General features: G+C 50.7%; 2 protein-coding genes across 2 annotated transcripts; both read right to left on the bottom strand.

Moving 5' to 3' along the window:
• Nucleotides 1-371: 371 nt before the first annotated feature.
• On the bottom strand, nucleotides 372-1,820 carry IUM83_02577 (Catalase; the record flags this gene model as incomplete). Its single annotated transcript, XM_067926506.1, has 1 exon — nucleotides 372-1,820. The coding sequence occupies one exon, from the start codon at nucleotides 1,818-1,820 to the stop codon at nucleotides 372-374; it is 1,449 nt and encodes a 482-aa protein (XP_067796691.1).
• Nucleotides 1,821-2,452: 632 nt separating this feature from the next.
• Nucleotides 2,453-2,804, bottom strand: IUM83_02576 (uncharacterized protein; the record flags this gene model as incomplete). The annotated part of the gene is made up of 2 exons (XM_067926505.1): nucleotides 2,453-2,650; nucleotides 2,802-2,804. The coding sequence occupies 2 exons, from the start codon at nucleotides 2,802-2,804 to the stop codon at nucleotides 2,453-2,455; spliced, it is 201 nt and encodes a 66-aa protein (XP_067796645.1).
• Between the last annotated feature and the right edge of the window lie 22,651 nt (nucleotides 2,805-25,455).

Here is a 25,455-nt window from a genome sequence, read left to right as displayed (position 1 = left end):
CGAGGACGCCATGCATGGTAATGAGTCACTACGCGAGGGTGACGCACTTCAACGTCAAGTAGTGCCGCCAAAATAGCAAGCACTAACTACGCCTCGCTAGACGTTTTGCGGTGCAGAAGACAAGGTCTCGCTTGCCAGCACCGGAGCTTTGATCACCTCATCCGAAGTGAAAAACCAATTCAAGAAGGTATTCATGTGTTAGTTGATCGCGACCATAACACCATGTGGTGCAAGTCGCATGTGGCATCCTGGCTATTCATGCCAAGCCACTTCCTACGTCTTCGACTCGTTTCGGTCTGCTGCTTCTGCTTGGTAGGCGTGGCATAGCGCTTTCGATCAATTTGAACCACAGTGCGAAGATCACCGCCACCTTACGGAGCCACAGGTGTGAACCCCTTGCGCGGAGGATTCAGCGGCGGCGTAATGTGTTCCTTGGACTCGGAGACCGACTTCTTCTGCGTCGTCATTTGGTCGATCTTCTCCTTCACGCGGCGCGCGTAGTACTCGTCCACCTGCTTGAAATTCTTCAACGTGCGCTCCTGCACGGGCTTGGACGCGTGGATAAGCGAACCGGCGACGTTGTCTGTGAGTCGCTCACGGGCCGCGGCGTCCAGCACCTTGCGGTAGAACACGCGCACTTGGGTCAAGTTGTCTTCGTAGGCCGACGAGTACTTGTCCACCACCGTGTGCTCGCCGTCGAACGTGTTGTAGCGCAGCGACTCGACTTCCTGCGGACCTCCCATGCTGTTGGGGAAGTAGGTCGGTGCATCGCCCATGTTGCCATTGACGGCGAAGAAGCCATCGCGCTGGTACGTCTGGGGCTCGTTCAACGGACGATTAACAGGAATCTGCTGGTAGTTCTTGCCCAGGCGGTGGCGCAGCGTGTCCGGGTACGAGAACAAGCGTCCTTGCAGCATTTTGTCGGGTGATGGAGCCACCCCAGGCACCATGTGCGAGGGCGAGAACGCGAGCTGCTCGATCTCGGCGAAGTAGTTGCGCGGGTTTTTGTTGAGCACCAGGCGGCCGACCACTTTCAGCGGGAAGTCGGCGTGCGGCCACACTTTGGTCACGTCGAACGCGATCAACTTGTGCTTCTTGGCCTGCTCGGGCGTCATGGTCTGGATGTACAGCGTCCACGTCGGGTACTCGCCACTGTCGATTGCCTCAAAGAGGTCGCGATTCGCGTAGTCCGGGTCAGCTCCAGCCAGAAACGCAGCTTCGTCGACAGGCATGTTGCGGATCCCTTGGTCCGTCTTGAAATGATACTTGACGTACGTCATCTTGCCCTCTGCGTTCACGTTGACGAATGTGTTGCTGCCGTAGCCGTTCATGAAGCGGTAGCCGTTCGGAATGCCTCGGTCCGAGAAGAGGAAGGTTTGCTGGTGCAGTGACTCCGGACGCAGTGAGAAGAAGTCCCAGACCATGTTGGCATCCTTGAGATGCGAAGCTGGCAGGCGCTTCTGCGAATGGATGAAGCTCGGGAAGAGGATCGGGTCGCGGATGAAGAAGATCGGCGTATTGTTGCCGACCAAATCCCAGTTGCCTTCTTCCGTGTAGAACTTGATCGCGAAGCCGCGGGGGTCACGGATGGTGTCGGGGCCGCCCGATTCCGCCGTCACGATGGAAAACCGCACTGCAACCGGTGTGCGTTTGCCCACTTCCGAGAACATTTTAGCGCAAGTGTACTTGGTGATCTCGGGGTGCGTCACCTCGAAGTAGCCGAAGGCGCCGCCACCCTTGGCATGCACAACGCGCTCCGGGATTCGCTCGCGATCAAAATGCGCCAGGTGGTCGATAAACTCGAAGTCCTGGATGAGCATCGGCCCCGTTGACCCGGCAGTCGCAGACGCCGTCAATCCGAAACGAGGCATCGGAGACCCGTTGCTCGTCGTGCATATCGTAGGCGATGCCATGCTGCAATCGATTCTTGATTTGCTTGGAACACAGCAAATTGCAAAGTGTCTCAGTCGAGGCCAACTAGTTTTGTCGCCACCGTTAGATCGGACACCCGGGGTCTTTGAGAAAGGCAACTTCAAGGCAATGTTCGCATAAATCTAGTTGATCAAGAGAACTCGGGACGAGTCTTTTTTTCTTCTCATTTTTTTTCTTTTTGGGATCTGCGAAGCGGACATGGATGGGGCCTATTTTTGCCGAGTTCGCAAGTTCCCACAACTTCTTCGATGCCTTTGCTGCTGCTTCAGCCATATCTTCTCCTGTGGGGAAAGCCTTCTGCATGGCTGGTTCAAATTGCAAGTGACACATCGAGGTGGCAAATAATCCATTCAGAGACTGCTAGCGCTCGAAGAATATACGAACAAAGCGTCCATTTTGCGAGTTTTGGTTGTGCATGGGAACTCCAATGCCGATGATGAGTCTTGTTATGGTCCAAGAACTACTGCCGCTGGTGCCACGGAGCGCCGGATGGAGAGCAAACTATGGGTTTGGGATTCGTTTAGGCGTACTGGGGGCTGTGATCGCGCACACTCGAGTCGTTCAAGCCCTCTACCGTGGATGAAATGACCCTGTCTCGGATCCGGCGAGTTTCAATTGGAGGTTTGGTTAGCACCGCATCTTCGCTCATTGCAATATAAGTTTCTTCTGTTTCTGTCCTTCCGCTTCCGTTCATCGTGATCACGGGGGTTCCTTTGTTCTACATGTATTGTGGTTTGCAGATATTTTGTCACTCGGATTTAGGGCTTAGATCGATCTCTGAGATAAAATAATTCGAAGACATAAAAATGCGAGACGGTAGTAAATCGACCTCCAGGTGTAGGTAAGTCGCACCACCTCTTCCTACTTACCATAACGGGCGCATCGTTGGTTCTCAGGACACCGAGGTAACGTCGCCGGCTACTGCTGCTCCGGTACGGCTCTGTTGGACGTGTTTAACGGCTCGTTAGCTTCGTCTGTGAGTGCACGAGCGGCTCCTGCAACACTGGGCTTTCCGCTTCTCTGTGGCGCGAGCAGCTCCCCGCCATGTAAGACCACATGTAGATACTACGCTACCATTTTACTTTAGGAAAAGCGTTTCGTATGAACTGCTGTAGCTCCTCTAAATAAAATGTAGGGTGGGCTTTCACGTACTTTCGAACACGGGTTACCACGTCGTTCGGCCAACGCGACGAGCGGTTAGTTCGATCTCCTTCATCAACCACACCATCGGTCAAAAACAACATGTACCAACGTTGCAGTGTTCGCACGTTAGGCCCAAATATATCGCTAACATACTGCATACAGATTCCATACACATGCATAAGAAAAACGGCTCGCCAACGGTAGTCGAGAGAGTACATGCTGCACTTGTGCAAGGTGAAGGTTTTCGGAAACTGCGGTACTTCGACAGATCTGCAGCGCGATCTGCCGACCACTCGTCAAGTGTCCAGATGTAAGTGTCCAATTGCATATTATATATATATATAAAGCGCGGCATTATAATCCGTACACAGCCATCGCGATTTAAAATAAATCGGCCCGAATTGCGTTTTTGGATCGGCAATTCGACCACAGATACCATAAATCGATATCGATATCGAGGCTGGCGATTATAACTTGGAGGATTTAATGGCCATCTGTTTTTATATCGGGCGCCAGATATTATAACTCGGGCAAATCACTAGGTGAAAACGACAAACGCATTGCAAAGCATAATATATGCTACTACACTGTGGGTCGTGACTCTTGGTACTGCCATCAGTTTACTTGATCTTTACAGCCAAACGAGCAGTATCATTCAGCGGCTTGACGAGGTAGTCGGAGATCAGTACGAAGCAACCCTCCATGTGGTTACTCTGCCGGAATCGCAACCTTCTCCGGCAACTAAATCGAGCCGGATCCAAAGTTCGGCGAATTCTTCGATCGCAGGTGAATGACACAATCAACGATCTAGTGGAAACCTTGGCTAAGGTACCGAATGAAAGCACTGTGGAAGCAGTGATACTACCGATCAATGGACGGCACCTCAAACAGCTCTCCCGTTTCTGGATAAATCAACTCAGCGCCACAATGAAAACTATCTGTCGAAGGCATACAAATCAATACACATTTTGCTGTGGAAAGACCGGGTTTCCTGCGTATTGAAGCCGCTCACGACAGCATACAGATTTTACAGGATACATTGAAGACACTTTTTACGGCAGAATGTCACGTTCTTGCAGAGTATTTGGGGGCTCTGATCCCGATGCTGTACGATTTTTTTACGACAAAGGTGATTGAAAACTCGATTCTCGTGTTTAAATGTTCGTGAAACGGGGTGATGTATTTTCGTACACTGTCACTCTTTGTTCGGCAGAATCCTGATCCCAAATTTGTACAGTCCTCCAACCCAAGTCTAATAAAGCTGGACTTTTGATCACCCCACTTGTCACACAAACCGATGCGAAGACCCGAAGCTTGAGGGCGCAGTGGCGGGTGCCCGTCGAACACTTTAGAGGAAGATTGGAAGTTGAAAAGTGATTGATTGAATCGTTAGTTTGGCGTCGGCTCATTGCCGCCGCACAACCAGTAGTTCTTGGCGACCTGGACACGCAAACAAGTATCCAGGTCCCATCCTAAAGTCTATCAATCTCAGATCCTAATTCTATCCTGATCTACCAATGAGAATCTACTAATCCAAAACGTAGCTTGATCCAAATATGCGACTCGCGTCCCATAATCAAAAGTTCGGCTCGAAAACTTGATTCTTGCACATCTCAAGGATTTTTAGCCAATGAGGTCGCATGAAACTCCATGTTTATGCGTCCCATAATCATGATTATTCTTGATATTGACCAGTAGGATAGCATGTAACGAATATAAACCATGCAATGTTTTATTACGCTGTACAGCGTAAACAGAAAGGTATGCATTAGCAATTGACGTGGGAGTCCTCTGCCATCTCATTGGCAGACGGACGTCCACGTCACATGACCTCCCTTCCAAGAAGACCCCGCTATTTCGAAGCTGGCTTCCTCTTCTTCTTCGTTTCCCAGTACTTGTCAATGAGACCTGGAATCTGATTCAGGTTCTCTACTGGTTCCCACGTTGCTTCTTCGCGTGATTCACCAAGCCACCAAATCCGGTATTGGAGTTTCTTCTTCTTGTTACGATGACCAATTACTTCGCGCACAAGTTGACCTTCCGTACCATCCTTCAAAATCACTTTGTTCACACTTTGGCTCCGTGATTCATCACTGCGATACGGCTTGAGCAATGAGGTGTGGAATACGGGATGCAACTTGAGACCCTTCGATACCTTCAGCTCGTATGAGTCACGATGAATTTGTTTCATAACCGGGTAAGGTCCAATAAACTGCGGCGCGAGCTTCTTTGACTGTGCGAAGCCTTTATGACGAATGTTCAAGTTTCGTCCATCTAGGAGTACCATATCTCCAGGTTTGAAGTCTTGAGCAAGCCTGTTCTTGTCGTAGTAAGACTTCATACGAGTTTGGGCTTCACTCATTGCATCTTGTGCCATCTTCACAATTGCATCTTGCTTGAGCAGAAATTCTTGCGCCGATTTGAGCAACTGTTCAAATTCCGGGTCCCTAGCCACATCATCTGGCATATAGGGCACATAACCCAGATCAGCCTCAAACGGTGACATACCGATTGAGGAATGAACACGTCATTGTACGCGAATTCAGCGAGATGCAAATATTCATCCCAGTCATTTTGGAATGGGTTCACAACACCCCGAAGATAGTCTTCAATAAACCGATTAGTACGTTCGGTTTGACCATCAGTCTGTGGGCGAAAGGCAGACGACAGATTGTGGGTCGTCTCCAAAGTCTTGATAACTTCTTGCCAGAACTTGGACGTAAATTTGGAGTCTCTGTCTGAAATGATCGATTTCGGCACGCCATGGTCTTTCACATAATTGACCATGAATAGCGCAGCAGTCTCTTCTGCTGTCGCATTCGTATTGGTTGCGATGAACTTCGCACGCTTCGTCAACCGGTCCACAATAACCATAATGGCATCTTTTCCGGTTTCCGTGCTCGGCAGTGCAATCATAAAATCCATCGACACAGCAACCCATCTACCTCCTGGAATCTCCAAAGGCTGTAGTAGTCCGGGCGGCTTCGTTTGGCGTGCCTTATTCCGCTAACAACGTTCACACGTGTTGACATAGCGTTGAATGTATTTCGACATCTTGGGCCAGTAATACTTTTTCTGGACACCCAAGTATGTCTTAAAGTATCCGGGGTGACCTGCCGTGACCACATCGTGGTTTTCACAAATAACACGGTTCTTCAGATCTTCATCATCCGGAATTACCAGTCGAGCATTTTCATCATCTCTCGTTTGGTAAAATAACAATCCATTCTTCACAGAGTAGCGTGATACCTCTTTACCACTAGAAATACTCTGCAACAACTCCTGAACTCTCCGGTCGGTAGAGTACAGTTGTTTGGCCGAGTGCGTCACAGTCGCACTTGGCGTTTGGATACTAGTAACAATTTCACGGTTTCGAGCAGCTTCGATGAGCTCACTGAGACTAACCTGAGCAGCTTTATGCTCAAAGAGTGGGTTTCGGGACATTGCATCCGACACTTGGTTACTTTCTCCTGGAATCAACTTGAACTGCGGTTGGAATTCAGCTAGCTCGTTAAACCAGCGCGCAACACGACGATTGGTTGTCTTTTGTGTCAATATAGTCTCGATGCTCTTGTGGTCTGTCTCCACGGTAAATGGGCGATCGAGAAGGTAAATTCTCCACACACGAAGGGCATGCATGATAGCCAGTAACTCCTGCTCACGAACAGGGTAGTTGAGTTCCGCTGGTTTCATTTTGCGTCCTGTGTATGCAATCGGATGCTCCAACCCTCCCTCGTTTTGAAACAAGACTCCCCCTATGGCAAAATTCGAGGCATCCATACGAATACCGAACGGTTTGTCGAAATCAGGAAGTTGTAGTACAGGAGGAGTGGAGAGACGGCGTTTGAGTTCATGGAGGCATTCCAACTGATGCTCAGACAAGTGTAACGTTCCCTTTGGGCGTAAACCCTTAGTACTTTCGTGCAGTGGGCCTGCAAATTGTGCGAAGTCGGCGCAAAAACGCGAGACGTAGACCGTCGTACCTAAGAAGCTTTCCATTTGTTTCTTGGTACGTGGAGTCGGCCAGTCGCTGATCACGCGCACTTTGTCAGGGTCCATTCGAACACCATGACGACCCACAAAGTCACCGAGACAAGGGATTTCTTCGACGCAGAATTGACACTTCGACAATTTTACGTACAATTGCTGTTCTTGACACCGTTGAAGCACTCTGTCCAACGCGTTGACATGCACCTGCACGTCCTTGTCTTGCGTAAAAACGTAGATGCCGTCAAAATAGATGCGCATCACATCGCGCAAGTCACTGAACACTCGCTGTAACAGCCTGTTAAATGTGCCCGGACTACCGCTCAAACACTTCGGGGTTACAAGATACTCAAACAGCCCATCGGGCGTCGAAAAAGCAGTAAATGGAATATCAGCTTCACGAAGTTTAACCTGATAGTATCCCCACAAGAGGTCCATGCAGGAGAACCAGTAACTACCGCCCATCGCATCAAGTGTGTCCTCCTTTCTCGGCATCGGTATCGCTGGCATAATGGTGGCACTATTGAGTTGACGATAATCGTGCACAATGCGCCAACCCACGGGATTCTTGACGCAGAACGTCGGAGCGCTGAATGGAGAGGTGCTAGGTCGAATAATACCTGCCTGCGCCATCACTTTCGTCCAATCCTGGATCACCGTTCGCTGCTCCGGGCTTTGGCGCCATTGTTTCACCGAAATCGGTTGTGTTCCCGGCTGAAGTTGAATTTCGTGTTCAATCCCTTCGCGGACAGGGGGTGTGGTACTTGGCAGCTCAGTGCGAAACACAGTATCGCGATACTTGAGCAAGACTTCATATGCGGGGTTGTTCACCAGTGCCTCCCATCCTTGTTGTTTAAAACGCTCAGCCTTTTCTGAGTCGTGTGGATTGACAACAAACACAGCTTCGATATCCTTCTCTTTGCGGAGTTCCTTCAGAAATTGCTTCGTTGTGATCAGTTTCGTTTCACCGAACGCACCCTTGTGACCATGCCGACGGTAGTAATGGAAGATTTCGCGGTTCTGGTTTGCGTTCTTGAAACGACGGCCTCCAATCATACGCGTTCGAGGTCTGTTAGGTACCACCAATTGAAGAGCCTGGGGTTCCTCTGTCCTTGTACGCGGGCGCAATAGTAAACGTTCCCAATCGATGTCCGGGTCATTCTCCCGAAGCCACTTCATTCCGAGAAGCACATCCTTATCCTCCGGGACAGGCATGACCGTAAACGTTTCACACGTCACCGGGAAATCCGGAATCTGCAACATCATTTCGACGGTACGTCTTGGTCTTTGCACTGTTTGGTTCGAACTGTCATCATGTCGTCAGGATGCTCCTTGATGTCCAGCTGAAGTCGTACAGCTAGATCTTCAGTGACACCGTTGAGGCTGCTTCCATTGTCGACGAATATTGAGACGTCAGTCGCTGCCTCCTCCTGATTGTAGGCTAAAGCTTTCACTTCCAAAATGGCGTAGAATGATCCGCCAACATAGTGATTGCTATCCTTGGTGGACTTGCATTGCGGCTTGATATGACCGACTTGTCCACAATTATGACAAGTGGCTGACTTTCGCCAATCCTCTTTTGGTCCACTCTTCGGTGACAGTTTTCGCTCCGGCGGCTTGCTTGTATTGTTAGCCGCTGGTTTCACAGATGATGCCGCTTTCGAAGAAGGCTGATGATTCGCCGTGGTCTTTGCCGAGAGTCCTCCATAGTGAGCAAACTCGAAATTCGTTGCAATCTCAATTACTTCATGCAAGAATCTTGGACTGAGCTCCTTCACCTTTTTCGCTGTCTCCGGCCGAAGTCCGTTCTGAAAGTAGAACCGCTTCTCCATCTCCGAAATCTCCAACTCGGATTGAGACATCAGATCCTGAAACGATGACACATATTCATGGATGGTCCCGTGTTGTTTCAGCTGAAACAATCGCTCACGTAGATTGTATTCAAAGTCTTTGGGACGAAAGCGTTCACGTAGCTTCGCCTTAAACAACTGCCATGTTTTGGGAACTCCTGCCGCTTCACAATCTGACGAAAAAGCGCGATACCAGTTTAGCACAGATTTACCTAAACTGCTGGATATCATGGTCACAAAATCGGACGTATCGGCTTCCATCAATCCGCACTTGTTAGCGTAATATTCCTCCATGGCAAAGATCCATAGTTCCAAATCATCACCGAATTTCCCTTCATACATGGGAGGATCCTTCTTCCGTCGTTCACCTTGCGATGCGAGCAGGTGTTCAAAACGGTTATTGTCTTGCTGCATTTGCATCTGAAATTGCGTTTGCATCTGCGTCTGATACATTTGCTGTTGTTGCGTTAACCAGATCATTAACTGTTGCATTGACATTGCGTCAGGTGCAACGTTTGCCGTTCCGGCGGGTGGGACTTCGTGGTGAGCTTCCTGCGGCGTTGCCGCCTCCGTTTGAGCCGTCCGTGGCACTTGGCGTTGCCGAGGGTTAGGCGATTCACTCTCAGCTGCCCTACTACTTGCCATAGTCATTAGGGGTAGGACAGATGGACTTTTCGGTGAGTGATCCGTAAAATACGGCGAAATAAAACGGAAAAGGAATTAAAAGCTCAAAACGTGTTTTACAACTTAGTGTTGCTGCGGTTTCTGGCGAATAAGGCTGTTAAGCTTCGCTGCAAGGTTGTCTTGGCACTCCAAAAGGTTCAGAAACGCCAGGTTAAGTTGGCGATCAACCTGGGCCTCGATGCTCTCGTCCTTGATCCAGAAAGTCTCTTTGCGAAACTTGCCCAAAACCCGCTTAGCCGTTTTGACCTGGCGGAGGAGATCCACTTGAAGTTTAGCGAAACTCTCCGCCTCCGCTGGCGAGAAGAAAAGACTGGTGTCAATCGCCGTAACAGGTGGAGGAGCAGGAGTGGACGTCGATGATACTTTGACGTCACTTGCTTTCTGATGCTTCCTCTTACTGCTTTGGTTGTGACCCTTCTTGTAGCGGGCCATAGGCCGACTCCAAAGATCGAAAAAGAGGCAAGGGACTACCACCGGGTAACCAAGGACCGTTATACTTCTACAAAGTTCCGCTTTCGCAGACACAATGCAGGCGCCCTGGTGCTAAACCGGCTTCTAGTGAAAGCCCAGCACACAGCGAAGGTTAGGTACAATCCGATCTAGGCGGAGGCAAAGCCCCTACGTGGTATTTCCACCGGCCACACGGAGTGATAATGTACCCACTTCTTCGAAGTGTGCTCCTCAAAAGCTGCACGTTCGCAACCTAGAGCTTCCCCACGATGTGGCTGGCTCCAATAGTCACAGGTAAACTCGCTTCCCACGATGTGGCCACGAGTAAACCTTTCTTGAACTTGAACCGAAGCTTGACACGGCAAGTGCTACTATGTCACACAAACCGATGCGAAGACCCGAAGCTTGAGGGCGCAGTGGCGGGTGCCCGTCGAACACTTAAGAGGAAGATTGGAAGTTGAAAAGTGATTGATTGAATCGTTAGTTTGGCGTCGGCTCATTGCCGCCGCACAACCAGTAGTTCTTGGCGACCTGGACACGCAAACAAGTATCCAGGTCCCATCCTAAAGTCTATCAATCACAGATCCTAATTCTATCCTGATCTACCAATGAGAATCTACTAATCCAAAACGTAGCTTGATCCAAATATGCGACTCGCGTCCCATAATCAAAAGTTCGGCTCGAAAACTTGATTCTTGCACATCTCAAGGATTTTTAGCCAATGAGGTCGCGTGAAACTCCATGTTTATGCGTCCCATAATCATGATTATTCTTGATATTGACCAGTAGGATAGCATGTAACGAATATAAACCATGCAATGTTTTATTACGCTGTACAGCGTAAACAGAAAGGTATGCATTAGCAATTGACGTGGGAGTCCTCTGCCATCTCATTGGCAGACGGACGTCCACGTCACACCACTCCCCCTTCGGACTTGTCAAGCTGGATGCTTAAGGTTCACTCAATTTTTCGTGAGCAAACCGGGAAAACATGCTCTGCTCGTCACCCCCAATACTGCCAGAACCTGGAAGAACCGATCCATACGAACCCGCTACAAAATTGACGATGTCGAAGGCTCTCCTCATCCTCCGAACGTGGTTGCACAAGAGCTCAAGATGTGTGACCAAGTTACAGCTCAGCCACAGCGGGGGTAAGTATTCGATCGAACGATTGGTGGCTCTGCACGAATACACACAGAATACCTCGCTATTCCCTGTGCTGCTTGTTTGCTTGGGTACTCCGCTGCCCATGATCTTGCTGGTGCTGTCCCAAGAAGTTATTCCTCTCAGGGACCCTGCCGATGGCTGGCGCGCGAACTATGGGATTTGGATTCGTATGGGAGTTCTGGGCGCTGCTGTTACTTACGATATGCTGGTTCATATCTCTTACATGATGGAATCTGTGGAGTTATCGACCAAGCATGTTGTATTGACCTCGGTGGCTGAGCGACGGACCTACGCGATATCTGCCGTGGGTATTTCTACAGCCTGGACGTTCCCTATTCCTTTCATGGGTATCTCACTCTGGTTGGTCCTAGTTACCTCAATCGCGGTCTGGTTTCGGGTATTTATTGGCTCACATACACTGCAACAAATCATAGCGCAAAGGAGGAGGCTAGTGCGGTATGTCTTATTCTTCTTGGTACAGATATTGATGGCCGTCATCTACCCACTTTACCAATTTTTGTTTGAGGTAATGCAGGGGACGCCCTAAGAGTTACCAGTTACTTTTCTTCTACCCATGATCAAGTTTGTCATGAAGAATGTACTTGCACGCACAATTACCCACATGCCTGACTTGATTCCGGAAGCCGTTATCTATACGGTGGAGTTTTTCAATGCACTCTACGGAGTCTCTTGCATACAGAAAGCGACCTCAGCCACGGCGGTGGTATTAATCATGACAATTGACCTCTCTCAATCCGCCATTGATCTCTACGAAGTCCACCATGCAACGAAAAACAACCTAGTGCGGCTTAAACTTGTCTTAGGAATAGACAATATTGGGGATGGCCTCGTCACAGCAGCTCGACCTCTTTGTGAACGATTTCGGCGGAACTATAAGGAAACTTGCACTGATGTCCGTGTCCGATCGAGTATAGCATACAGCTGCCGCCCAAGGTTTGACTTGATGGAGAACATACCTCGAGTGCTAAGCGACGCGGTTTGCTCGCAATCATTCGCGCGTACTGTTGGACGGACCGAGAGTATTCGGAAAATTGGATATCATCGTTCTACTGCAACAATCCATCCGGGGGATGATGGAATACTAGCAAGTCTATGCACGAAGAAAACCACTCCTCTGACGATCCGGGAGTACGCTATTTTGCTAGAAGCTCTAGAAGTTTTGTTCACTGCTGAGTGCGTAATTCTAGATGAGTACCTGGAAACGGTGATCCCGCTTTTATACGGCAGCTTTATTCTCATTGCATTTCACCTACCAAACGCGCCCTATCACATAGAACTGGTTGGCGTCACTGCAGATAATGTGTGGGGGACGGTCAAGGGGGTGTTCTTTTATGGCATTCTCGAGTTGGTCTCACTCTTACTGGTGGTCTATCTGATGCGGCGAAATTTCTAGCATTATCCAAATAACCATCAGGAATGGCGTACGATTTTGTGGTAGGGCAAATCCATGTATCAGTGAAATACTAAAATTTGGGATGCTCGTATCACTTCAATATACAATCTATTCGATCAAATATTAGTATTCATACAAAATATATTAAAACTCCGGTAATATAAAAATGTATTGTCTGTGTTCAAAGACGAGCTGAACGAGAGCGTGTTGGTATTGTGCGCCGCGAGTGTAGACAGGACAGATGGTATTGTGTACCGCCAGTGTAGTCAGGACGGACCCAGCGAAGACTCATCCGGAGACGGGACGAACCCAGCGAAGACTCATCCGGAGATGGCTCGGCGGTGAACGAGTTGACGGTGGGCACGGCACGTGCCTAGCCGTGATGTGGTTGGATAGACCGAAGACTGACACTGAGTCGTCGGTAGGGTAAACAACATGATGAGAGGCATCAAGGAGCACAAGGGGAACAACAGGAAGAGGAGGACAGTAACGTAGATTTAGGCTTAACGATAAATCTCACTTCGGCATTTGCCCTCTTCCACACAAGCAACCAAACACAACAGAGCGATTCATCTTCTACTGCCGCTTGCTGCTGCCTCTTGTAGCCGTGTCGATACCGGTATTCTCCAGCACACTGGCGTACCCGCGGAAAATTCAGATCGTGACCTTAGACCGCTCGAAAACCGAATACCATTGTCACAGCCAGGGCACCGGAAGAGGTGCACCAATGGGCTGCTGTCCATCGAGGGCGGCACTTCGGCCTCCACAATAACACGTAGAGGTCACGTCAAGGATCCAAAGCGCTTGTGGCCGCCGGCGCCAGTGCCAAGACCACGACAGAGTCCGCGCGAGCCATGCGAGTAGCCCTACTCGCTGCCAGCTAGAAGAGACGCACCTGGTGATATGCTACTCATAAGTGCATGTTAGTTAAGCAGACGCAACGGGTTTGTACAAGGGCGCTCCCGTAAATTTCTTCTGCTTTACAACGGCTTGGACGTAAGCTTCCAATGCCTGTTTCAATTTAGAATTTCTCACCCCCGTAACAGTATTATTAACTAGCGTTGATGCGCTCTCCAAGCACCCACGGAGCCGTGGCCAAACAAGATTGAAGGTAGGGCATATGACAGTTCTCAAAAAATATCATTTCGTGCTGATACAAATGTCAAAATATTAGGTTATTGTTTTAATATATTTTTTTAATAATGTGGAAGGTATTTCTGAGTAATACAATACTTTGGATAATATCAGCCTCTGGTCATATTGCGTGCTCAAGATGGGATGCATTCGTGTCGAACGTAGGTACTTTGTTATTCAGTTAACCCTTTCGCGGCAAACGTACAAGAACTGCACCTTTTGAGCAAATTTCAACCCCCACTAGTAAATCGCAAACTAAAGGTGCTGTTTTGGTACCTTTTGCATATCTACCAATGGCATCGCACGTAACTAGGGTTGCAGCAGTGACCCCCCTGTATCTTTCACGGAAATTACGAGAATAGTCAAGTCGGGAGGTATGTCCAATTCAATAGTGAAATCAAGATACATGCCTACATCATCTTCCATAGTGAGAACAAGATGTTTACACACATCGATTAGCTGGTATTGCTAGACTTGCAAGATGCCGCGGACATCATTCCTCGACGAAGAAGACAGGATGCTAGTGTAGCTCGCTCGCGCGTACACTGATAGAGGAGAACTGATTGTGTGGAGCAAGACTGCACGCCGGATGCAGCGTTGGCACCATGCACCCAACGATTTAAAAAATCGGTTCAACTCCCACAAGCGAACCTACGGCAGAAACCTGGCAGCATTTCCCCCATCGTTTTTTGCTCCGATACGGCTTTCACGTGGAAGAAGAGGATCTTTGCTGCATCAAACCCTAAATCCCAGCTTACATCACTCTGAACAAGGAAAAGGTGCCGTTGCAGCTCCTGCTATTCAAGAATTGGGCACTGTAAACACGGCAGAAACACCTGGGAAGAAAACCGATAAGCACCTGGAAGTGGGGGCCGGAAAAGACATTACTATGCCACTCGCCCCGGGATCTCGATTGTGTGAGCCGCTTTCAGCACTTGAGCCAGCGCTAATGGTACTAACAATGTTTGAAGGCGTTGAGAGACCAACCGTGGTGTATCCAGCAGCTTATCCTGCCTTGAACGAAGAAAACGTTATAATCACACGTTGGAATCTGACCAACACAACAAAAGCATCACACAAAAACACATTGCCGGTGCAACCACACGCCCATTCTGCCTCGCTGATCGGCCACCTACACCGCACGTAGCCCACATTCACGGCGCAGGAGGCGTCGAGCTAGAGGTCCTCCGAAGGTGATCTGAATGTGACGGTATGGTGCGGCGTTGACGGTGTGGCACACACTGTGGCGGCGTCGCAAGCCAGATCAAAACAAAAACTTCAGACCTGCAAGCACACTCACCTTTCTCCGCGCGTCCAGAAGCAGCAGCAACCTCATGGCTCCACTCCGCGCCTCACAGCTCCCCCCAGAGATGCTTCATACTGGCGACGTAGTCGCGTATTACTCAATGGCTTTCGTCTGTGGAGATCCTCGTGGCTATATGGATGCCGTCGTGCTGAGCATCGAATTCACGGACGACGAGGAGCATCCAATAAGTGTAGACACTGGTGAGATCATCGAACTTACGATGATGGTTAAGCGGATCAAGGACCGCTTCGGAAATCCCGTCGGAGATGGCGAAGGGCACTGGCGCAAGGTGCGAACGCTGACGCTGGCGCCGGGGCTCTTCAACGCCCCTCGGCGCTCGAGTAAGTTCTGCAATTGGCTGCAGTTAGCAGTGCAGGAGCCAATTGCTGCAGCTGCTGATGCTGCACGTGACGACACCAAGGCGTTGGACGCGATGGCCGGGTTGACGCTACAGTGGACGGCCAAACGCTTCGCCCGCGTTCAGCGCTGTAGGATCGCTCCGTATGCCAAGTCCCAGTGCCAACGCGGATACAGTGATGGATGATGTAGGCGGGGGAAACGAGGATTTGCCGTCAAGCCCCTCGGTAGGCGAACAAATACCCACACAGGAGGTACAGTATGATACCGGTGCTGTGATAATGTCCAGCCCGACGTGTGTGGACACTTCGACCCCGACGTTTAGCGACCCAGTCCAGACGGCGACACAGCATGCCGGTGAAAGCGAGGATATTCCTCCTGCCGCCTGTGCAGAGCCCCAGAATACTGGCGCGGGCGTAAGCTTGCAGTTGTCGTAGGCCATCGAGTATGTAAGGACGATCCCTTCGCGGTGGCAGCGAGCAAAAATTCGTCATCAGCCTACGAAACGATCTGCGAACTGGCACGTGCCGCGCTCGTGAAAGTGCCGACACCAGAAGCGGTGCGCTAATACCAGAAGTGGCATACAAATTTACCATACCTGGACTGTCAAACCGAAGCGTACTAAGGAGTTCATGCAGATTCCCGGTATGAAACAGAGGCTTCTGGCTTTGCACCTGCGCCTACCTGAGTTCGTGGAGCCCAGCAGCGATGGATTTACGATTATGGTGGAGGCCAAGTGGCCTGCGTCGGTGAAATTCATTGAGGAGTCCGAAGTGCCTGAGGGAATAAAGTTTGCCGATATAGGCGACGGAGAAAAATGCCAGTGTTCTGGTGACTGCTTTTTGACAGCTGTACCAACCCACGTGATCTTCTGCACCTCCGATTGCTGCAGCTTGGGCGCTGCTTGCAGCAACCCGCCGCGAACGTTTTGATAACTGCGAACGCCTTCTGCATTGAGGCTCTACGACACAGGTCGGGTGGGACTGGGTGTCTTCACGTCGGCCTACCTCGAGGTCGGTGACGTGGTCGGGGAATATGCGGGCAGGCTATGCGAGTACGACGCGATCGTGGAGGGCCAACCGGCCCGAGCACTGAACGAAAATAGCGGGTAGGCTGTGTTGTTGCACGCAAAGTCAGTGCGAAGTAAGTACCGGTATGTGGAGGCGCTGGAATGGGGGTCTGTCACGCGTTTCAGGAGTCACGCATGCGACCCCAACGTGGAGTTCGTTGAGGTGCAGAACCGCACTACTGTAAAAGTCATGGCTAGGATGCTAAAGACCGTGAAGCCCGGGGCGGAGCTCACAGTGAGTTACGGAGCCCAAACATGGTTCACTTGCGCGTGCAATGTGAGTTGGGTCGAGCCAGAGTAGAGCGGCAAGTGCAAGCGTTTAGCGTTACGTGTGTGGCATCAGATCCACAACTAAATTAAACGCTTAGTTCAATGAATGAAATGCATTGGTACCAATTCTCTCGCATAACCGCGCTTGAACGTTCGGGCAGTGATGTGTCTGAAATGCTTTGACAAGATATAACACCCGTACGAGCGCTTCCTAAGCTTCTGGGCGATTTTGAGTCAAACTCTTGCTTGCACCAGTCCCTACACACCTCCCGCATGTTAGATACATACCGGAATCATGTGAATTTGAGCTTGCCGATTTTGAGTCAAACTCTTGCTTGCACCAGTCCCTACACACCTCCCGCATGTTAGATACATACCGGAATCATGTGAATTTGAGCTTGCCGAAGCCTTGGATAGTCAAAAGTTCAGTGCTGGTCCCACTAATAAGGGCCTCCCTCCAGGGTTACTCGAGTCGTTGCCACCACCTCCAGTCCCCCGTTTCCGCCTTTTCAGGTTCACAAGGATTTCTCGGCGAGTGCTGTCGATATAATCAAGCAGGCGTGTAGCATAGAGCACGTGCACACACTCCAAACGCGAAGCAGTAATTGCACCCACACCACAGACGTCCTACATCAACCTGCCATCCCCCCAGGACTGGCCTTCTACCTCCATCCGGGCATAATTAGCCTGCATTTGAGCCGTCACTGCGATGCGTTCTTCCGAACGATTGTTGGGTGCAGCTAAGAACCGCTTTGCTAGTCTCGGAACTACTAGAACCTATCCCGCACCCTCAATACCCACAACAGCATCGTTCCACGTCTCCAGTAGGTTCTCTCGCATCATCTCAGACACATGGCGCGTGAGGGTTGGCGACGGAACGACGTCAAAGCGGAACGGCCGGTCGCTAGAGGACTTGTCCTCGCAGCAGTTGCTCAACACTTCCAGTAGTGACCCCATACGCAGTCGGCGCCGGAGGGTATAGTCTCTCTTCAATACCGCATTAAAGGTCTCTACAGAATTGTTAGTAGAGGCAAATCCACTCGGTGTAGAATAGATCTGCCACACACGGTAACGTCCAAACAGCCACTGGGCAAAAATGTACTGTACAAACCCCGCCAAAACCAGTTGCCCCATCCACTTCCTTATGATGCCGTCCCGCATGCGGAAAAAGTCGTTCTCGCTTCGCGCAAAGTGAAGATCATACATGTCGTGCACTGTCCCACCCGCTACAACCAAACCTTCTGAATGACATGGAAAAAGCACATCATGCACCGAAACTAAGGCGAGCCCTCGAAGACAGCATTGAGCGCATTGTGCTGGGACTGGTCAGCGTCGGCCATAGCGTAGTGAACAACCAATTCCCGACATGTGATCCAAAAGTACAGACGCCGCAGCGCCATGAGTGCAGGCTGGACGACCGCTTGGGTCTCCTGGGAAACTATATCCAGAGCCGCCAGATGAAATCCACGCGAGCGATCCGACACGCCGACGACAAGCACTAGGTACTAGCGATAGTTTAACTTGTTGGTTGCATCTACGTGTAAAATGACACTTTCGGGGGGAAGCATCAGTCGTGTAACAAGCGCTTTCGTTGTGAGCCCAATTACGAAATGCCGCTGATCCGAGCCGTTGCCCACCACCGGCTTACGTTCTTGGTCTAGATCCCATCCAAACGAATAGGACTGCGTCATTGCCTCACCCCCAGAAAACGCTCTCGCGTGAATCCATTTCCTCGGGGCGTCGACACGGTCGTTATGGCTAAGGGTCGTCCGGGTGAAGTGGTCACGAAGTTCTGGTCGACGCCGAGTCCTGGAAAGTCCTGCAGCAGCATGCCAAACTTCTTCGACTGCCGGTTTCGAATGCGTATGGGCTTGAGGTGGTGATCGGCCAGCTCGCGGCAAAATGCCTTCTGTGTCGACGTCAACTTCTTCTTTTTAGGCGACGACACCACTGTAGCGTGATCCCCCGCAGCGTAGATCGAGACTAGCTCGTATTCTAGGCAGAACAGCGTCTTCCCCCGCCAGGAGCAGCTGGTGGACCCGAGGACAAGCACGCTTCGCAAGCCTGGGACGTGCACCCCAGGAGATGGTAGCGCATCTTGTGCGGCTCGTCGTCGTTGCATATTGTGCAGGCCATGGTGTTACTCTTCGTTATTTCAAATGACTTCAAGCCGCTCAAGACCTCCACCGCGTTGGCAATAGCGGCGCCGAGCGCGACGTCCTGCCAGGGAATGCGCTTCGGCATGGTCGCTCACTTTCACGGCGTCGAGGGTGAGCTTCGCGTGATGTCCTTCCTGCAACAAGCTGCGACACCGTGATCTACAGCGCGCTGGTTGGCTTTAAATGCACCACTGAGGCCTACATCCGTCCTATTTGTTCGTCGCCTCAGAAAACGACCAGCACACGCAGACCCTGCAAGCATTTTGTGTTGCCACCACAGCGTGTTGTGTTCACACACGTTTCGGGTGCTGACGCAGTTTGTTGTGGGAAGGCGGCACGGTAGTGTGCGAGTCACTGGTTCGCCTTGAACGCAGGCGAGGTTTTTCCTGGTGGTATAAGTGCTTTGATTACAGCTGTTACCAGCATAAGGTTGATTGAAGACCACGATGTGTTTCTGGATGTTGGCTCTGGGATTTGCAACGTCGTGACGCAATTTTCAGTGGAAGCAAAAGCAAAGCGAAGTATCGGGATTGAAATTCGTGAGGAGCTGGTCGCGGAAAGCAGGATGCTTTTAACCAAAAATATTGATCGCTGGCTAAACTTAGAGAAAGTTCGAGTTTTTAAACAAGACGTGCGCGATGTGGAAATCTCTTTAGTAAATCCGTTTTCAACGGATACGATTGTGTTCTCCAATAATATACGATTCGAGCCTACGACAACACTTCACATTGAGGATGAAGTGGCTCTGCTGTCAAGCGCTTGGGTTACCTTATTTACTCGCGCAGTTTGCCCCCAGCATAATGGCAACTGTCCAAAAGTATTTTGCTTCGCTGGCAATTGAATCCGGTCATACATGTTCCAGTGATCTGGACGTCATTCAAGGTGAAGCTGTTTGTGTACACCGAACGAGTCTGAAGTCGATAAAACAACAGTAATATATTATCAAATCTTAAAGAATACTCCGTGCTGCTTGACATTTTTTTGTGGGCGAGGTGGTGGTGGGTCCTTGAGTTGCATTCTACACAGTTCGGACGCTTTCATAATGTTCTCTTTGCTTGAATAAAAGCAGTTTCACAAGGTAAACTTGTGGAACTTTTCTCGGCAAGTCCATCCATCACGTTGGCAATAATACTCCTTCGGTGGCGCGGTGTTAAAGTCTGGTATAAGCAAACACTGTGTAGGGAGCTGTGGTCGGCAACAACAGTTTCAGCGCGATTTTCACATCGACATTTTACGCACTGGAGCCGCTTTCTGCTACAATGAATAGCTGCTTAGAAGATTCAGCGATGTACAGCTTAGGAGGACTGTTAGCCATATCAACTCCGTCAGTGCCACAACCCCATCCAGCAGCCACATCAGAACTAGCAATAGTGACATCTGCCCCACTTGCTGCGTAAAACATTTGCCTGTCGCTCGGTGCATTAATCCATTTACCAGAAAGTAACTCTACCACCAATTGAGTTACAAAATCTCGGTGCGGATCGCGCGCCTTACCCATATCGACAACTTGACGTCTCGTCATATATGCATTTACGCAAGCAACATCAACTAAAGCCATGCCAAATTTCTTGTACAATTTCTTGAAAGAATGCCCATCGGCGAGCGAAATTCGTGACCTCAACTGGTCCAAGCGATCTACACCCTGCATGTAAGTGATATACTGAGCGACACATGCTGGTGCCGTATACAACTGCTGCTGGCATCCGACGCGACGAGAAAGTTCTGAAGCCGACGAGCTGTCTGCATTTGATACCACCTTCACGACCGCACTGTCAAACCAGGACACCGCTACCATTTGGTGATCAACTGACACGGCTTGGCGAAAAGTCCCTCTGGTACTCGTTCTTTTGTAGTACAACATGCTTCGGAAAATGCACACAGTTCGCTCTCACAGTTCCACGTCCGCACAGGCCTTTTACACGCAGTGCTGCTAGCAACTGAACGGACATATAGTAATTATCCGCGTTAACCACACGGTTTGAGTACTGCAATGGACGAACCACCTCTAGAACCTGCCCTCGAACAACTTTCAGTTTTTTTAAGTCTGCACGTAGTTCCTGCACTTAACGAGGTGTTATGACGGCTTCTAATCGATCCGAGATATCACTGTCACAGTGAACACGAAAGTTGACAGCTATCCAAGGTGTTGCACAGCACAGCATGTATATTCTGAAGTGATATTTACCACCAGGTTTCATAGGGTTAAACATAAAACGATTCCGTCCGAACTTTGACCGACATGCCACACTTTTCCATATCAATCATACAGGCATTGGGGGCAAAGTGATTCATTTCGGTTATGGGCCATTGTCATGAGGGTCCTTGCATGGAAGGCAAGGTGCCGAATGGCAGCCCAATGGGATGGTGAGCGGGTTAAAAATCAGGAGCGCGCCGCAAGCGTCGATGCAGTGAAGCTCCAGAGGCTGAAGGCTGCTGCTTGGGCTGTCGCGGGAGACTTTGAACGGTAGTTGACGCGTGACTTGCTCGCTGCGATGCTCGAACGGAAATGAACCACGACTGCTCGGAGAACTCTGTCTGAGAGGACGCGCGTTGCTCAACAGCTGGACAAAACTCCGGCAGTTATATCCTCTTGAGTCTTGTCCGAGAAGAGCGGTTGGTGGTCTAGAATTAGAGCTGAATGCCTTCCTTCATCAGGAAAACTCATTTTCCGCTTGTTCCGTTCGCTACGCTCACTGCACGCGGAAAATACACATGCTTCATCAAGCGAGACATCCCTGCCTAATTCCACATACTTCCCCCAGTAAGTTTCATCATGTTCAACACGGTTCGAATTCGATCGACCGGATCAACCTTACGAAGAACCTGAGGCTCACCGACTGTAGTAGGTTCCTGTAACGGGGTTACACGAACAAGTGGCTACATGCCACTTGTGAATTTAACAGATAAAATATCGGTTAAAAGTTTTAGATACTTCCTCACCTTGGTGGAAGTCACACCAATGGATACATTGAAGTGGGCCACCACAATAAGTGGTCCACACCTACCCAAAGATCCTATTGGTAGAAAGCAGCATCTTTCTACCAATTAGAGACGTGCATATTGGCGGGGCTCTGACAGCCAGCCGCTGTCAACCCCTTTCATAGATGATAAACCGTTTTAGCAGATTTAGGAGGAAGATCAATTTACAAACAATACAGTTCTCATTTTACTTTAACTAAGCTACTTGGAGTTATTATTTGACTTATATTACACTTGTGTACTCAAGTATAATTAATTCAAAGTGTTAATAAACCTGACGCTTCCTCATACACGTGGCGCAACGTATAAGATAAAGTAGTGAGTCAAGTTAGACCCACTACAGTCTGTCACTTACTAACTTGAAGTCTTTATTTGATTTATATTATACTTGTGTACTCAAGTATAATTAACTCAAGTTATTACTAAGTACTTACGCTTCCTCATACACGTAGCGCGACGTGCAATCAAAAGTAATGAGTCAAGTTAGACCCACTACACGTGGTAGCACTTTGTAGTCCGTCCAACGACCGATTGCTTGACGTTCGTACGAGGTGTACGAGCGCGGAGCCGAGAACCACATGAGCACGGAGGGTCTATCGAGAGCTCCAATACGTCTGCAACGCATGTTGCACGCGCTGACTGCCCCCACCTGTCTGACCCAGAGTGGGAAGCCCTCCAACGACTGTCAACAGTCATTGGAGAAGCAGCTATAGCTACGATGCTGCGTACACTATCGCCGACGGAACACCATGGTGTTGCTGTTGCGTTCATCATGAAGGAGCAGCGTGATGCGGCTTGCTCGTGACGGCGTCGTCGGGGACGACACCGCGTGCTCAATCACTAAAATTGAGCGTAAGCAATTACGCGGGAAGAGTGTACGAGCCTCTCCTCCGGTGGCTTGTCGAACTCGACATAGCCATAGCGGCTCGACGCATCGTCGACCCGCTGTCGAAGGTCGCTTCGCCATGTCCTGCCTTGGCGGACGCGCAAGGAATTGGGCGTATGGACGCCGACTCTCTGATCCTACGTACTTCAGCACGTACGAAGTGTTCAAAGAGGAGCTCAGACAAGCGTTTGAGCCCCCGCAAAACGAGTTCCGGTCGAGGGCGGAGTTCCTCGACCTTCAGCAGGGTAAGCATGACGTCCATGCTTACGCGCAGCGCGCACGATATTTGGTATCAAATATCGTGACCAATCCAATTGACGCGGCGACCAAGGTCGTCACGCTCATGAAGGGACTTAGAGATGGGCCCATGAAGACCTATCTCTTCCGAGAGTACCCGAGTACTCTCGAAGCTGCGATCACCCTTGCTATGCGAGAAGGGTTTAGCCTGCGGCAGGCTAAACTCCATGCAAATGCGCCGAGACCGCTACCGCGCCCGGTAGCGAGGACGGGAGGTCCAGAACCAATGGACCTCTCGAACGCAACTGCTGCTGGCTACCAGCAACAGGGAGGTAACGTGCGATGCTTCCGTTGCGGAAGGATCGGTCACTTTGCACGGGAGTGCACAGCTCCCATGCCCCCCTGGAGGTGGCCGTCGTGGCGATGCTAGGCATCGCCGCGGACCAACAAAAAACGCGAACATCCAGTAGGCGCGGGGCGCCCTACTCGTAATGCAGTCATGCGTGCCGACATCGGGCACGCGAACTGAGGGCTGCAGCCCCCAGTGAGACTAGCTCTCGCGGCAAGAAAGAAGATGACAGGCCGAACCTAGTCATCTTGTAGGTTTACTCGAAGAGAGCGAGTGACTACCTTCGAGCTTTGGCAGATTCAGGCGCATCGAACAACTTTGTTCGACTACGAAGCCTGTCAAGACTTGACTTCGAGGAGGTAAATGTACCTCGAAGTCTTCTGGAGGTACGAAAAGCGCGTCGTGAACATGCGCTTCTCGTACAAACAACACGGGTTTTTCGAACACTTTATCTTCCTGAACATGGACGATAAGTTCGACGTGGTAATGGGCATGCCGTGGCTTGCACGGCATGATCCGGGGATAGACTGGAAGAAGTGCACGCTCGTGCGCTTCGGCCGCGACACCGGAACAGAGGACGATTGCCCTGTTACCGTAGCGCACGCACCAGCAGGTGCACGCGGCTCGCCAGTCGAGACAGCGCTTAATGGTGCTGTCCTAGAGTGCCCAGGAAGTGCGCGAGGGCGCCCACAAGCGAAACCAACGTTGGCAATGCTGCCGACGTCAAAAGAAAAAGATGTGCTGGTTCCGGGAACCAACACTCGCATTGAAGTATACAAGGGACAGTAACTGACCCGAAGTGGTCAGGGCGACGACGACGTGTCGGCTCCGGGAGCCGACGCACCCTCGGTCATGAGTAGCTCCGCCAATGTATAGCGTCGAGGTGACGAAGGTGTGGCGACTCCGGGCGTTGACGCTGCAAACAGTGCGGACGGTTGCAAACGTACCGCACTGACGCAATTTGCATGCTGCCGTGCAGCCGGGCTGCACGAAGGAACATGCGGTCAAGCCGGGCTTGATACCGCGCGCCCACGGACATGGTCCGCCGGCGAACAACTGTCCACGGTCAGGCCTGGACCAGATGAACAACTGTGTGGAGCCGGACTCCGCACAACAAGAAGACGGCGCATGCGAAGAACGCTGCGCAAGTCTCGGCCCGGCACCGAGTCGCCACGAAAACCGTCTGGTGGGCAGACTGATGCGGTGACGCCGGACGTCGAGACGTTGAACGTCTTGACGCGCACCGATACTGGATTCCAGTATCGCGAAATGGAGCTCCCTAATCCTCCGACGACGGCGTCGGAGTTGACTTCGCTTCCAGCCATGAGCTGGAATCGCTTCACGCGCGACTTGCACGATGGACGCATCGAGCAGGTCTGCGTTCTTTCGAACAGCGAAAGACCGGAGAGCGAGAGCGAAGAGCTGAGGCAGCTCTTCCTGGGAAGTACCACTGAGAGTGAAGACACTCTCAGTGCGAAGCCGAAGCGAGAACGCTCCGAGGAACAAGGTTGGGACTCGTTAAAGTCGAGTCCCTATTACGAACTGTTGAGGGAGTACAAAGACGTACTCCCGGAAGAGATTCCTGCGGAGCTTCCGCAGGATAAGGGCATTCAGCACGAGATTGATCTCGTGCCGGGCACGAAGTACTGTGTCACGCGGCAGTGGCCACTGCCGCGAGAGCAAGTAAAAAGCAATCGACGACTTCTTTGAAAGTCATCTGAAAGCAGGACAAGTGCGGGAATCAAAGTCCCCGCACAGTGCTCTGACGTTCTGTGTCAAAAAGCCACAGAGCGGATGGCGAATCGTTCATGCGTATAACAAGCTGAACGATGAGACGGTACAGGCGCAGACGCCGATACCGCGAAAAGATGTTATCATCGATTCGATGGCCGGGAGCACCGTTTACAGTGCTCTCGACTTGCGAGATGGATTCTATCAGATCCTAATGCGTGAGTGCGATGTCACCCTCACGGCGGTGAGCACGCCAAGCGGCATGCTCTGGGAGTGGCTAGCAATACCGCAGGGGCTTAAGAACGCCCCTGCGACCTTCAACAGGTGCGTGACGCACTTGTTGCGCTCGAT

The sequence above is a fragment of the Phytophthora cinnamomi genome (genome assembly GCF_018691715.1).
Source record: "Phytophthora cinnamomi strain GKB4 chromosome Unknown Contig16, whole genome shotgun sequence".
In the NCBI taxonomy this organism is placed as follows: Eukaryota; Oomycota; class Peronosporomycetes; order Peronosporales; family Peronosporaceae; genus Phytophthora; species Phytophthora cinnamomi.
Note: the sequence above shows the minus strand (reverse complement) of the source record. Positions and strands in the feature narration are given on the sequence as shown.